Here is a 12,886-nt window from a genome sequence, read left to right on the forward strand (position 1 = left end):
TTTTGTTGCATGCAACTAAATGCACATAGTAAACATCAAACATCTATGATAAAAATGCATGGCACCAATTGGAAGATTCTTGACTTCCTTAATAAAGATATATCCCCCCCCCCTTGTTGCACTACGGGGTCATCAGTTCATCCTCTGTACACATCTCACTCCTGCAGGGAGAGGGCAGTGGAACAGGTTGAGCTTGATTTTCCTTAGGTCAGCTGGCACAGCAGCCAGGCAGAAACAAAACTCTCAACGCTGCTGACAAGTGAAGCTTATACCTCTGCACCAGCCATGCCAACACAACCACCTCTCAACTGCTTTCATTTCCTACAACAGTAGACCTTTTGTTACAGAGCGCAGGAAGGCTTTGGTCCGGTGCCCACTTTTACTCTCGCAGGTTTGCCATTCATCTGCGGTCTTGGTCGGACACACACACTGCGAGTCACTCAGCACAGACACAAACGGCTGTGGCGTTACTTTAAACAAGGAAGTGGGTACGGCGCGTTTCTTAACAGCAGAACAAAGGAAGTCTTTGTGCTCTTTCATATTCCTGGAAATTTATCTTTGGCAGAGTCTGACAATTGTGTCATAACACAGCCCATCAGTATGTCTGATTTTATCCTTTATGTCATCTTCAATACGATTATGTGGGCCAAATATAATCAACTGATTTTTTAAAATAAATGTTTAATAGTTTAACCTCAACCCAGTGACTAATTATTCTGTTAAATTAAAATATAAGTGTGCTCCACCTCGTGTCCTGCAACTCGTTTGACCCTCCCTGCATGCACGCAACTGCTCAACACCCGGTATCTCGTCAAGTTGACTCTTAAGATTTAAGAGGCAGGGATGGAATAGACAGCGGCTGATTGATCACAGATGGTAGATAGTTGAGAGAACAAATATTTCCATGAGGCCATAATTCTGAAAATGCTTCAGAAACCAGGACACGCCTTATGAAACCAGGTCTGCTCAACCTAACCTCAATATGGTTGTTCTAAGTATCTTTGATGTGTCAAAGTGTACACGCAAATGAATTGTTCCACTATTTTTACTCTTACTAGTTGGTAGCCCCACTATCCAGGCGAGGTTGAAATGCAGAGATGCAGAAGTGTCTTTAAGGGGCCGTGTCTTTTGAATGGATCTTCTCATATTTTGGGTTTCACATGTTTGTATTGTTCACAGTGAAAAAGTGAAAACTGCATAATTCCATGTTTCTCCAGAATCACATGTTTAAAAAGGTCGCCTCTGAAATGGGCCGTTCAGTACAGCTGCAGGTTTCTATGTCGAACCTTGCTTCGGCTGAAATCGACCAATCATCATTCACCGTCATTCACCTCAACCTCCTGCCGATTCTGGCTCGTACATATAAGGCTGAATAAGCAATCGTAGAGCGGCCATGTTTTGTATAACTTTGGAGTGACAGCGCAGTGCAGCCGCAGCCTATCGTGGCTAAGGTCTGACCTTTGAATGGCAAAACGGCTTGTTCGTCTCAGGAGGAAGGAGAGGCTCCGAAAAAACAATTAAATAAAAATGTATATACAATTTTTTTATTTTTTTTTTGTTGAGAAAATTGTTTTGACTTTTGCCTTTATTTATAGGACAGCTGAAGATAGACAGGAAATGGGAGTAGAGAGTGGGAGATGACATGCACCAAATGATCGGCAGACCGGGAGCCGAACCTGCAATCAGTGCGATGAGGGCTGCAGCCTCTGTACATGGGGCGCCCGCTCTACCAACTGAGCTAAACCAGCGCCCCAAAATATGTAGACAAATTTTAAAACGAAACAAACTTGACCAACATGACCTAAAAATACATTAAAATAATAGAAAATTGATCGCATAGCTAAAATATGTCTCCTTTAAACCTGCATTCTTTTAAATGGCCAACAGGGGGCGACTGCTCTAGTTGATAAAAGGAGTCCGATTGTTTGTAACCAGATGAGAATTTGACCCTACTTCTCAGTTGTTTAATTACATCAGTAAACATTTTCCTAATTAAATTATGGTCGCAATTGGTATTCTTAATTCTTCTTCAAAACAGCATGATGGTCATTGTGAAAATTCTGGTTCTTATTTAGAGTCAATCAACCATAAAGCATGGTTTGATTTAGGGCGTGGTGGCAAGTGATCAAAAACAGAGTTTACAAACCACTGGAGAGGTCACTTCTTATCTCTGCTCGCGGGACAACAAATGTGCACAAGGAGCAGAAATGATCCCTGATACTCTTCTGTTCTGTCATGTGCACTAGCCTGTTTTTTATGTCCAGCAGTTTTGAGACTCATTGAACAGCATTTAGGACTCAAACGCTGGCACACAAACAAGCACAAAGCCTCCATAAATCTCCACAGCAGATTCACAGTGTTGTGGAGAGCCAAACTTTGGTTTGATGTTGCATGAAAGTTATATCTATACTGTACTTTGTTATTTTCATATGACCTCTTTGTTTTACAGGAACCGAGGCATCTCCAGTTCATTGCAGACTTCAGTGACAGCGATGTCTACACAGCGCTGTCTGCCAAAAAGCTCCACGGAGCACCTACAGATTATGGCTTCTGTGTTAAGGTAACACCACTTTCTACTAATGCCAGAGCTGTACAAAAGAAGCAGAAGAAGAGTATTGATTCCCAGCATGCTGATCTCTATTTGTCTCCCTGTGACTTCTTCCTCCAGTCCACAAAGTGTAGCTCAGCCCGGGACTTGAAGCTGCTTTGTGCGGATGATGAACAGACCAGGACCTGCTGGATCACAGCCATGCGCTTGTTAAAGGTTGGCTTGCTGATCACTAACTGCTGGTGATGTCTAAGAGGAGGAATGCTGAGTCAGTGCTCGAATCAGATTTAGCTTTGGTGGGAGGTCAAGGGAAACTATTGAGTGTTGCTGGATTAGCACTCCCACTCTTTATAGACGCAGCATGTGTTCATTGTCTGGATATCTGCTGGATACAGTTTAGAGCATTAGTCACTCTGCTGCCAGGCTATAAATAATTTACAGTACAGCTCAGACTGAGCTCTATTTGTATCTGCCTCTCTTCTGCTATACACGACAGCCTACTGAAAATGTTTTAAAAATTCTGACATTTCTTTGTGTTTCAGTACGGGATGCAGCTGTACCAAAACTTCATTCAGCCACACCAGAAACAAAAAGCTTCACCAATGGTAAGATAAAGGTCTTACTTTAATGTCATCTAGCTCACTTAAAGGGGCCTTCAAAGGTTACATCCTCACCAAAGAAACAAAGTACGACGTGAATGAGGTCAATCGTTGTGACAAAGCCACAGAGATCTAAAAACAACACTCTGGTTTGACTCATAGGGCTTCTTCTTGCATTAGCTCACTGTTTCAATTTCTCAGCCCCCAAACTCTGCCTCAGTCTTATTTCTAGCCACAAAAGGTTGGCTGAATAGCTCTGATAAACCAACTTTATTATAAATGTCAAGCCACTAACAACAGACTGATAATGTTAGCAGCTAGCTACAGAATATGTCGAGCATTCAGCAGTTAAAGCAAAATGATCACTATGAAGTTGGTGGAGAAGCAATCTCAGAACCCATCAGCTATCGTCTGAGACGATGTAGCCTCTGGGGACAACGGGGAACATGTCGGGCGTGTCCGGTTTAGCCAGCGGTTAGCGATAAACGACTTCCAGTCAACGCTTTCTTTTCCGCGTGCTGCATTGTTTACAGTCCAGTTAGCAATTTGAGAAGTGAAACACCATCATTTCTCGGTTCATTAAATCCCCCAGAGGAGCGCCCGTTCGTCTGTTTCTGATGAGTCTCAGTTTAGTAAGTTACACAGAGGCTTCACTCTGGCTAACTACTGCGGTATAAACCTGAAGAAGTAAAAATGCAAGCGTTGTCAGGTCTGTCATCAAGAGGAGAAGAAAACTACTTTTAAAATGCTTGTTTGTTGAACGGAGGTCGGATCGATCATTTCTGCTGCATTCGAGGAAGTCGGGAAACCTAAACGCTGAACTGCTTTCGTGACACAGCGTCAAGGGAATTTATCTCAAGTTAAATTTTAGATGTAGAACAGATTGTTAGCAGTTAGCATGCAGATGTCTGTTTATAGAGATTAATAAGAAGCTAAATCATCGTCAGATGACGCTGATGGGAGCCGGGGTGTCATTACGTTCTGCCTGCTTTTGCTCTCCACACGGACTGTTGTTCCAGCATACGCTGCAGCCTGGTGATTCGTGATTGGTCAATATTACTCGGACTACAAACGCAGTACAAACAGAAACCAGAACACTTCCTAAAATCCACGTCCCTGCCTACAGTTTCTACATTTCTATGTAGAAACATGAATATTGGATTTATCCAGTGGCCTGAAATACAACTCCAACTTCATGCTCAAGTGCTCCCTTTCTGTTGGCTGTATGGGTAAATGTTTGCTAAGTAGTTTACCATTAAAACATTCTAATGCAGTATCATGTCAATGTTGTATTTCCAGCTCGTTCCACTGCCCCCAGGGTGACCAAACCAAAATCAATTAGTGCAGCTTTAAAAATACGTTTTCACATGTTAAAAATACGTTCGAGCTCCCCCGGCTCACACATAGCAGTGTGGTGTTAAAATTACATAGGACAAATGAGGCACCTTCTGTGTGTTAATGTGGGTTTGGCGTCCGAGAATAGCCTCAGACTCTACTGGGAGTATTTTCACAGCAGTGAACACAATCTATTTCTGGCTTTTGGACATGTTCGTGAACCCTCTGCTTTCTAAAAATACACCGTGATCAGCTGCTCTCAGATTTAACAACTCATCACCTCTCCTCTGCTGTCGGAGGGTCATATGTGACCAACAGCCTCGCCAGGAGGATTAGCTGCAGAGATAGGGGAGAACACGTATCTCCCAAACGCAGCCTGAATCTTCTGGGGTTTACGTGACAGATTTAGATAAACACGCTTCCTTTGAAAAAATGGCTTCATAGGATGATTACAAAGCGAATAAAAGCTGTTAAGTGACATATTTAGAGGCAGGGATAAGCGACTATAAATAATTGGTATCAGGACAAAGGGGAAAGCCTCAAGTAAACACTTTGTTTTTACCACTCGTTCACATCATGAGCTAAGCAGGTGCTGGAAGAACGTATGTGGTCATTTAAAAGCTTCTTGGTAATCCTGATAAGAGGAATTTTCTTGAGTGTGTGCAGTGAGCCAGTCACTTTATGGCAGCTTAGAGGCCTAAATGTGCCCATGTGTCATTCTTTTCAAAGCCACTCTAATCCCCTTTTCAATGGACTTTTCTGTCTGGAATCATCTAGAAATGATGGAGATGGAGTCGTGTTACTCAGACACTAGATGGCAATACTATACCGCAAGAAAGCAACAGTCAGCCGACTTCCCTCACCGCAGTATACAAAGGAAATCAAACCAAAGAGAGAAATCTGTTTTGAGACATGTTAGAAAACATTAACTCTAATTTCCAATGTATGCGTGTGATTTCAGAGAAGCATCTCGGAGAATTCGCTGGTGGCCATGGACTTCTCTGGGCAGAAGAGCCGAGTGATTGAGAACCCGTCTGAGGCGCTGTCTGTGGCTGTGGAGGAAGGCCTGTCATGGAGGGTAAGTCAGGGGATCACGCATTAAACCACTAAACTAACCTTAACCTGAGGAACAAGTCAGGCTCATTACAACATTATAATTAGGTACATGAAAAACTCATCAGTAACTGTTTTTGCTTTGTGTAATAAAAATGGCTTTTAATAACAGCATAAGTTAACTATGTATTTATGTTGCTTATATCTTCTATAGAGGAAAAGCTGCCACCGTCTGAGCGGCCACGGCAGCCCCTCAGCATCACAGAACTCTGTCTCAAACATAGGTTTGTTGGACACTTTGTCTCTTATTTTTATTTGCCGTCTCTACCTTTTGTGGAATAAATAACTTAACGTAATCTGTCGTCTCTCTCCAGCCCTACATTTGGCTCAGTCCTGGTTCCACGGCAAACTGTCTCGAGAAGAGGCTCAGCGTCTGATCACTCAGCAGGGTCTCATCGATGGGTAAGCAGTAAGACTCAGTGTTTAGTGCTTGATCCTTTTTTTTTTATATATACTGTTATGAAATACAAACATGGTAGTACTGATAAGAATTTTAATCTCCCCCATTGTAAACTTTTAGTGCTGGTCACATTTTAATTTATTGCACAAGATATGTCGTGTGTATTTGATCATTTTAAGGTGATTGTTAAGTGGTGCAATAAGTGGTGTTTAATAACATAGTAATTATTGTAGAGTGTCACTTAAAGTTGTAATCTCCAAGATCTCAGTTTTGCTCTCTTTGGCGGCACCTATGGTGATAAACGGTAATTGCGGGAGCACACTTCCCAGATAAACAGACAGTGTTGCATGTGTGACGTTCACGATTGTAACTCCTGATTTTCCTCGCTGACAGACGCTTTCCTTTTTAGACTGTTTGCCTTCATCTGAGCGTCGAGTTTGTTTCTTTTTCTTTGGATTTTCACTTATTTTTGAAGTTGTATCTGTAGTCATCGATCTTTTCTTTGTTTGTTCAGCCATAGTAGATTACTGTTTACTCGCAACACTCGCAGAGACCGGAAAAGCAGCCGCTTAGCTCCGCCTACCCTCTCTGGCAGACCAACCACTGCTGGGTGATGGAAAACGTGTCACTAACTGGGCGCCGCTTGTGATTTTTTCCGCAAATGTCGCCACAGACACCCAGTCTCTAAAAATTCGACACACTGCAAATGCAAAGGTTTTCATCAGTGGGCCATAGGATCAATCACCACTGTGTTACCTCATTCGCCGATAAATAGTGACTTAACAGACATTTATTTAAATGAAAATCTTCAAGATGATATCTTGAAGTCTTTCAAGGAAACTTTAGAAACATTAAAACTACTCTTTTTTTATAATTATTATATTATTACTATCACAACATCTGATTGTATCTTTAAATATTTACATCTGTTAACACTGATATTAAATCTACAAAAGCTTTATTCTCTAGAGCTCCATAATCGACCAGACGCGTCTGTTCTTTATATCATTCATGAGGAACTGCTGCTATGATGTGTTGGAAAATGTTTCAGACTAATTGTTGCATTACAATATTTTGAGAGTTACAGTTTAATGTTTTGTTTGTTTTCAGAGTATTTCTTCTGAGGGACAGCCAAAGCAACCCAAAGACATTTGTACTGTCACTGTGCCACATGCAGAAAATCAAACACTTTCAGATCTTACCTGTGAGTACAATCCACCGTGAGGAGATAAAACGTACAATGTTTGTCATTCATATTTCAAGAACTACCTCTGAATTCACTCATCTGTCTCCTGTGTGCATGTGTGAATGTGTGTGCGTACTCGTCTGTAGGTGGATGATGAAGGGGAGTTATTCCACAGTCTGGACGACGGCCACACGCGGTTCACTGACTTGATCCAGCTGGTGGAGTTTTACCAGCTTAACCGCGGCGTGTTGCCCTGCAAGCTCAAACACCACTGTGCCCGGATCACCCTGTGAACACGGGACATCAAGAGACCCCCGAAGGGCCCGCATGCACCTTAACTCCAGGGCCTTTGTGGACAAACACTCCCAGTGTTCTCGTGCCTTGTAGAAGAAAGATACACAGACGAACTGAGCAGCCGTGCTTACTGCAAACACTGTTAGCATCCACTATCGCCCCCTTTCACACTGCGGTACATGCTCACCTTTTCTTTTAGGGGAAACCGCTGAAATTCTCTCAACAAAGACAATATTTTTTATTTCAAACAGTATCACGCCGGGAATATTACTACACAAACCTCTGTCCTGAGTTTGAGTATAACTAAGCTATCATACGTTTCATTGTCATCGTATCTTTAAGTATTCAGGTATTTTTTAAGAGTTTTCTTCTTTCTAACCTCTCAGGAAGTGTCACTGTGCATGCCCTGTAAGCTGGACTGAGACTGCTGTAGAGAGAGGTGATGTACAGGTGGATAGAAACGGCACACAAAGTAGCTACCCTGCACTGTACATTCATTTAAAATGTGATGGAATAAAATGTGTAGATTTAAGCCATTAAGATGAAAATCAGAGATTCAGTTTGATCAAATCTTAATCCGTTGTATATTAAAATCTCGGTTTTATATTTTCCAAAGATTCAGGTATAGAGCTCGCAACACCTTATTTTCATGTTATCGCCACTTGTTCTTCGGACAGTGTCAGATGCTGTCTGTTAAAAAGCTATTAATGCATCAGCTTTAAAAAAGAAGGTAAATCAGAGACACGATTGGACAGACCACTTTCATTTTTGTTTCAGCTGGACGACAGTGTATTGAACAATGAATGTCATGAACTGCAGAGTTTTATATAAAAAATGAAGTCTGTTTTTAATGTTCGGCTTTGTATGAATTATTCTCACATCTCACAACTTTTTAATGATGTTTAAAAACCGCCAGCAACATTCAAGAGCTCATATAAGATCTAGGATGATTTAATGGAATCACTTACAAGGCTGATAAACCTAGCCTTTACTAGATATCAAATAAAATGTATATGACAGTCTTTGTGCGGTAAATAGAGCATAAAGGCACACATGCAGGGATATAAGATAAAATGCCCACCTGAGCCACCTTATCAGCACACAGTGGGGTGCTTCTCTGCTCAGACAGCTTCTATAGTAACGACTAAAAGTCCTGCCTTCTAATGAGATCCAGCACGTAGTTAAATACAGTCACACTACACAGTAGCGCCTGTAGAAGGGACACATTAGCCTTATAATATCAAGTATGATTTACTGAATATTGTCCACAGTGTATAACATACTCTAGTGTTCTTCACGGCACAGTCACTGACATAATATTTGGAGCCACTAGATGGTACTAGAAGCATTTTGCTTTTGCCTGTCCAGCTGCTCTGTTTGAAATCATAATGTGTCTGATGCAATTTAAATTACATAACATATAAAATGTGTCTGAGATGATAATTAGGTTCAGATTGACTTTAAAAAGTTACTTAAAAGCTGTTAAAGTTAGACTTTATTGCGCTTCTGGTGCTATACGTGCAAAGACTCTCCAACAATCCATTTTTGTGTATATATACAAGTTGCATTCACGTTGCAAGTCTTTAACTCCAACAATAATCCTTGTGCGCCTGTTTCTACTCTGATAAGTGATTTAATATACGAGATCTATTGAAGTTAATCCCGTTTTCATTTCTAACAGACTTTCAAGGCTAAAAAAGCAGTATTGAATAAGATTTTGGTTCCCTACAAAGCAGTAAACGGCAGAGTGTCTTGTCTCGAAGCCTCCGTGTTAAACAATCCTCTCTGATGTGATACACACACATTGCCCCTATACCTCTGCTGCTCTACTTCAATAGCACATTTTTGAAACAGTGCTCACATCCAGGGGAGATGTGTGCACACAGAGAAGTCTTAAATGCACCCCTGCTTCCGAGGTCTTGTGCTAAATGTTGTTTTGGATGTATTCCTGCCATTGATCGGAGTCTGGCTGCAGGGGGAGAGATGGCAGCTGGGAGAGCCTGCGCTTCCTTTAATGAATTCATCCAGCTCCATCCTGCCCAAACGGCCTGTGGATACAGCCTCTCTCCCAGTAAATAAAGCCTCTCTCCGCTCTGTTTCGGCCCTCATGGACAACCACCACTGTTCCTAACACTTCTCAGCACTCCTGCCTGCACTCTCACTCTTATGACTTCAGGTTTTGCACTCGAGAGTTTCAACTTAACTCTGTTCTTAAATGCCCCTCTTGTTGAATTCCCCCAGTCTGTATTCAATTATCCGGCTTCGCTGTCTTCGCCCAATTACTGATTATCTCCAATGAAGAGAAGACCTTGCTGTTTGCTCTGCACTTGATCCACAAAAGGGCATTTTCTGGGCTCGGGTATGAGTCTGGGCAGAGTGTATGAGGTGACGAGGGAAGGTTTGTTTAGGGGATGCGCTGTAGTGAAGGTTAGAGGCTTTAAATGTTCCTCTGCAAAGAGCTCTCCCATCAGGAGTGTATGAAGCCAGAAGCTAATACAACTGCTCCTTACTGTAGTTACAGTGGACACAGTGGAGTGCAGTAAACATAGGTCAATGGGAAAAACATAAGTACATATTTTTTCATCTGTTTTTCACACATAATACAGCTAAAATGTAAAACAACACGTCAAACAGCTCCAACAAAGTAATTACCTTTACTTTTCTTACATAACGTCGGCTCCATGGCACAGCGTTCAGCTTTTTATAGACGTACGAGAATGTTGTCTAAATAGATTATAGATCAGAAGCTGCATGCAGAGGAGGTCATGCAGGTGGAGAGGAAGCTCTTCCTGCTTTTTCATATAAATATAACATACAAAGCATTATATAAGGCGAATATTCAGTGGGAGGACTTCCTGTCTGCAGCGTACAGTACGGCCTTGTTGCGATCAAACTGGAAATGTAGCATGCTTTAAATGGATGGAAGCAAGGCAAGTTTTTTTATGCTCTTAGTTTCATGTTCTGCATTTATTTTTTATTAAATCTCCAACAGTAATTTGTTGTTATTAAGGGGGAAAAAAATCAGTTTCACATTTCTTGATAATCTGGATATTTTCTCACATTGCTTTTACATTTTCCTTCTTGAAATCTCTAGTTTAGATGAAGTTAAAAATATTTCTCTTTGCAGATATGAAGTGAACCCATTAATGACGATCAACTAAATTTAGTATGTTTAGGATGATTCCCACTGATTTCTTTCTGTTGGAGGTGAACATTTGCTGTGTAAACTGTAAATACATGTGGTTACACAAAACAAAATTACAATGTTAGATTTTGAATATTTATCATGCCTTAATTGGTGCTAAATTAAGGCACTAAATTACTGCTAAAATTTCACAAAAGTAAGTTTAACATTCATTTGACATGCTAAATATCCGACTTAAAGTAATTTAAGTTGCTCTGATACCAAGTACTGGATTTGACTCCTTGTAGTTTTTGAGACATTTCTGCAACATATTATTTTTAGTTGATAGACACAAGGGAAGTTTTCTTTTTTACAAAAAAACACCTGGAAATAAATATTCCAGTGATCACATGTTCAAAAACTCTCATGCACTCAAAGGCCAGATGCACGCATCCTAAAAAATATTTTCCAATCAACTGTTAGGAAGAAATGAAGAGAAGTGTAGCTGCAGAACCAGGCGTTTCTCACAGGGCTTCCATTCACTTCACTGTATTTCCAGGAAACATGCTAATAGCTAACGGGCCCATAGAAATGAATGTAGTCTGATTAGCCGAAGCCCTTTGATGTGCCTCAGCTACTAGTGAACACATTTACACACAAACATACACAGGCACACATACACACGCAGGTAGCGTCTGATGCTCTTAACCTGCTGGATTCGTTCTTAGCTCAGCTGGTACTTTGAGTGCTGTAAAGGAAATCATAAAATTGGACATTAATGGGTTAATTGCATTCGGACAACTTGTAAAATAATACACAAACATTCACAACCAAAGTCATTTAAGTGCTACATTTACTGCGAATCAAACCTGCAGCGTGTTTTCCACACTGTGAGATATTTCCAGGCCGTGTTTGTGCCGTGATGTGAAGTGGAGTTTTCCTGGCTTATTGAGCATCCCTGGTTAATGTATTATATCTCAGATAATTGCCCAGACAGCGCTTGCTCCACAAACCGCCTTTCTAACCTCTGATATATTTTTTCTGGGGGTCCTGGAACCGGGAAAACGGTAAGTGCCAAGCTTTGTTAATTACAAGGATAACACATGCACTCGTCAAATAATGGATGTGGTTTGCAATTTCAAGTTTTAATAATCAATTACTGGCTGTAATTCTCTGTGGAGTCACAGGATAGTCATTAAATCTCAAAAGGCGAGACACACGCAATGTAGCCCTATTTTTAAATACATAAGGGAACAGGGTGCGCTTTAATCCGCTGCAGTTTGTTGCCTTATTACAATGTAAAGTAGCTCAATTAGATGTAGACAGCACAGCCTGTAGAATAAGCGTAAAAGACAGTGAGTGATGAATGCTCATATTAATGCTTATTCCTGCAGGAACGGAGAGGAAAGATGTTCTCTTCTTAGAGTAGCACCGAAGATCAGCTTGTTCTTTCTTTAACATGAGTTACTGCTTTTATTAGAGCAGCCACAAGTTTCGTAAGCGGCCTCTTTGATCCTAGCAAACAGGTACATGTACTGCTATTGAATCAGCGCGCTCTTTCTTTCCAGGCAGGGTTCCTGTTATTGTATTTTCAGTCCACCTTCAAAGCTGAAACATCGCAGAGGTTCTTCATGACCTTGAGAAATTAACATGGGAGGACTGGCTTTGCTCGGAGGGAGCCCTATAGAGGCCACGTCCCCTCCTAATCCCCAGTTGAAAGGCATACCTCCACTGCTCAGACGAAACAGTCACATCCCAGTAAGTGTTAACATACTATCAGAACATATCCTGAAACGCATCAAGAGTTAAATTGGGTTAATTCAGACTGCTCTCTTTGTGATTGATGACGGTTTCGATGCTGTTTGTGTGTATACAGTGTGAGACACAGAGGAACAGGGAGGCAGGGGGAGGTAGAGAGGATTTCAGCTCGGCCCTGCACACATGAACAAACAGAGAATCTGAAGTGCAGCGCCCTGTGTGGCTGCCCACCAACTGAACAACATTAAGGCAGTCCTCCATGTAAAAACCTGCTCACTTCTCCCGCGAAAAAAAAACAAAAAACACACTCGAGTTTGGCAAACGGGCAGCGGCTCAGCGGGGGAGGAGCTCTCCCTGGAAGGCAGACAGTGGACAGCGGGGAGACATAAACCACAGCTTCTGCTGGTGATGGACTGATGTTTTAGGTGATCAGAAGGATGGATAAGAGAAGGGAAACGACAGGGGTAAAACCAGGAGGGGGTCTTGGAGAGGAAAACATTTCGGACTTGAAAAGTGAAGTAAAGCTGAG

General features: G+C 41.5%; 1 protein-coding gene across 3 annotated transcripts in view; it reads left to right on the top strand.

The window, feature by feature from the left end:
• grb14 (growth factor receptor-bound protein 14) overlaps positions 1 to 8,330 on the top strand; it is a 31,051-nt gene extending 22,721 nt beyond the window's left edge. For all 3 annotated transcript variants that reach the window (XM_069662906.1, XM_069662907.1, XM_069662909.1), the window contains 8 exons: positions 2,450 to 2,560; positions 2,669 to 2,764; positions 3,091 to 3,153; positions 5,444 to 5,560; positions 5,750 to 5,819; positions 5,910 to 5,997; positions 7,106 to 7,199; positions 7,328 to 8,330. In XM_069662906.1, the coding sequence (XP_069519007.1) occupies positions 2,450 to 2,560; positions 2,669 to 2,764; positions 3,091 to 3,153; positions 5,444 to 5,560; positions 5,750 to 5,819; positions 5,910 to 5,997; positions 7,106 to 7,199; positions 7,328 to 7,474 (786 nt within the window). In that variant the 3' untranslated portion in view covers positions 7,475 to 8,330. The remainder of the gene's footprint in view (positions 1 to 2,449; positions 2,561 to 2,668; positions 2,765 to 3,090; positions 3,154 to 5,443; positions 5,561 to 5,749; positions 5,820 to 5,909; positions 5,998 to 7,105; positions 7,200 to 7,327) is intronic.
• Positions 8,331 to 12,886: the final 4,556 nt, after the last annotated feature.

This window comes from Semicossyphus pulcher, unplaced genomic scaffold, assembly GCF_022749685.1.
Source record: "Semicossyphus pulcher isolate SPU_LCO1_2020_fin unplaced genomic scaffold, fSemPul1.0.p SCAF_15, whole genome shotgun sequence".
Taxonomy (NCBI): domain Eukaryota; kingdom Metazoa; phylum Chordata; class Actinopteri; order Labriformes; family Labridae; genus Semicossyphus; species Semicossyphus pulcher.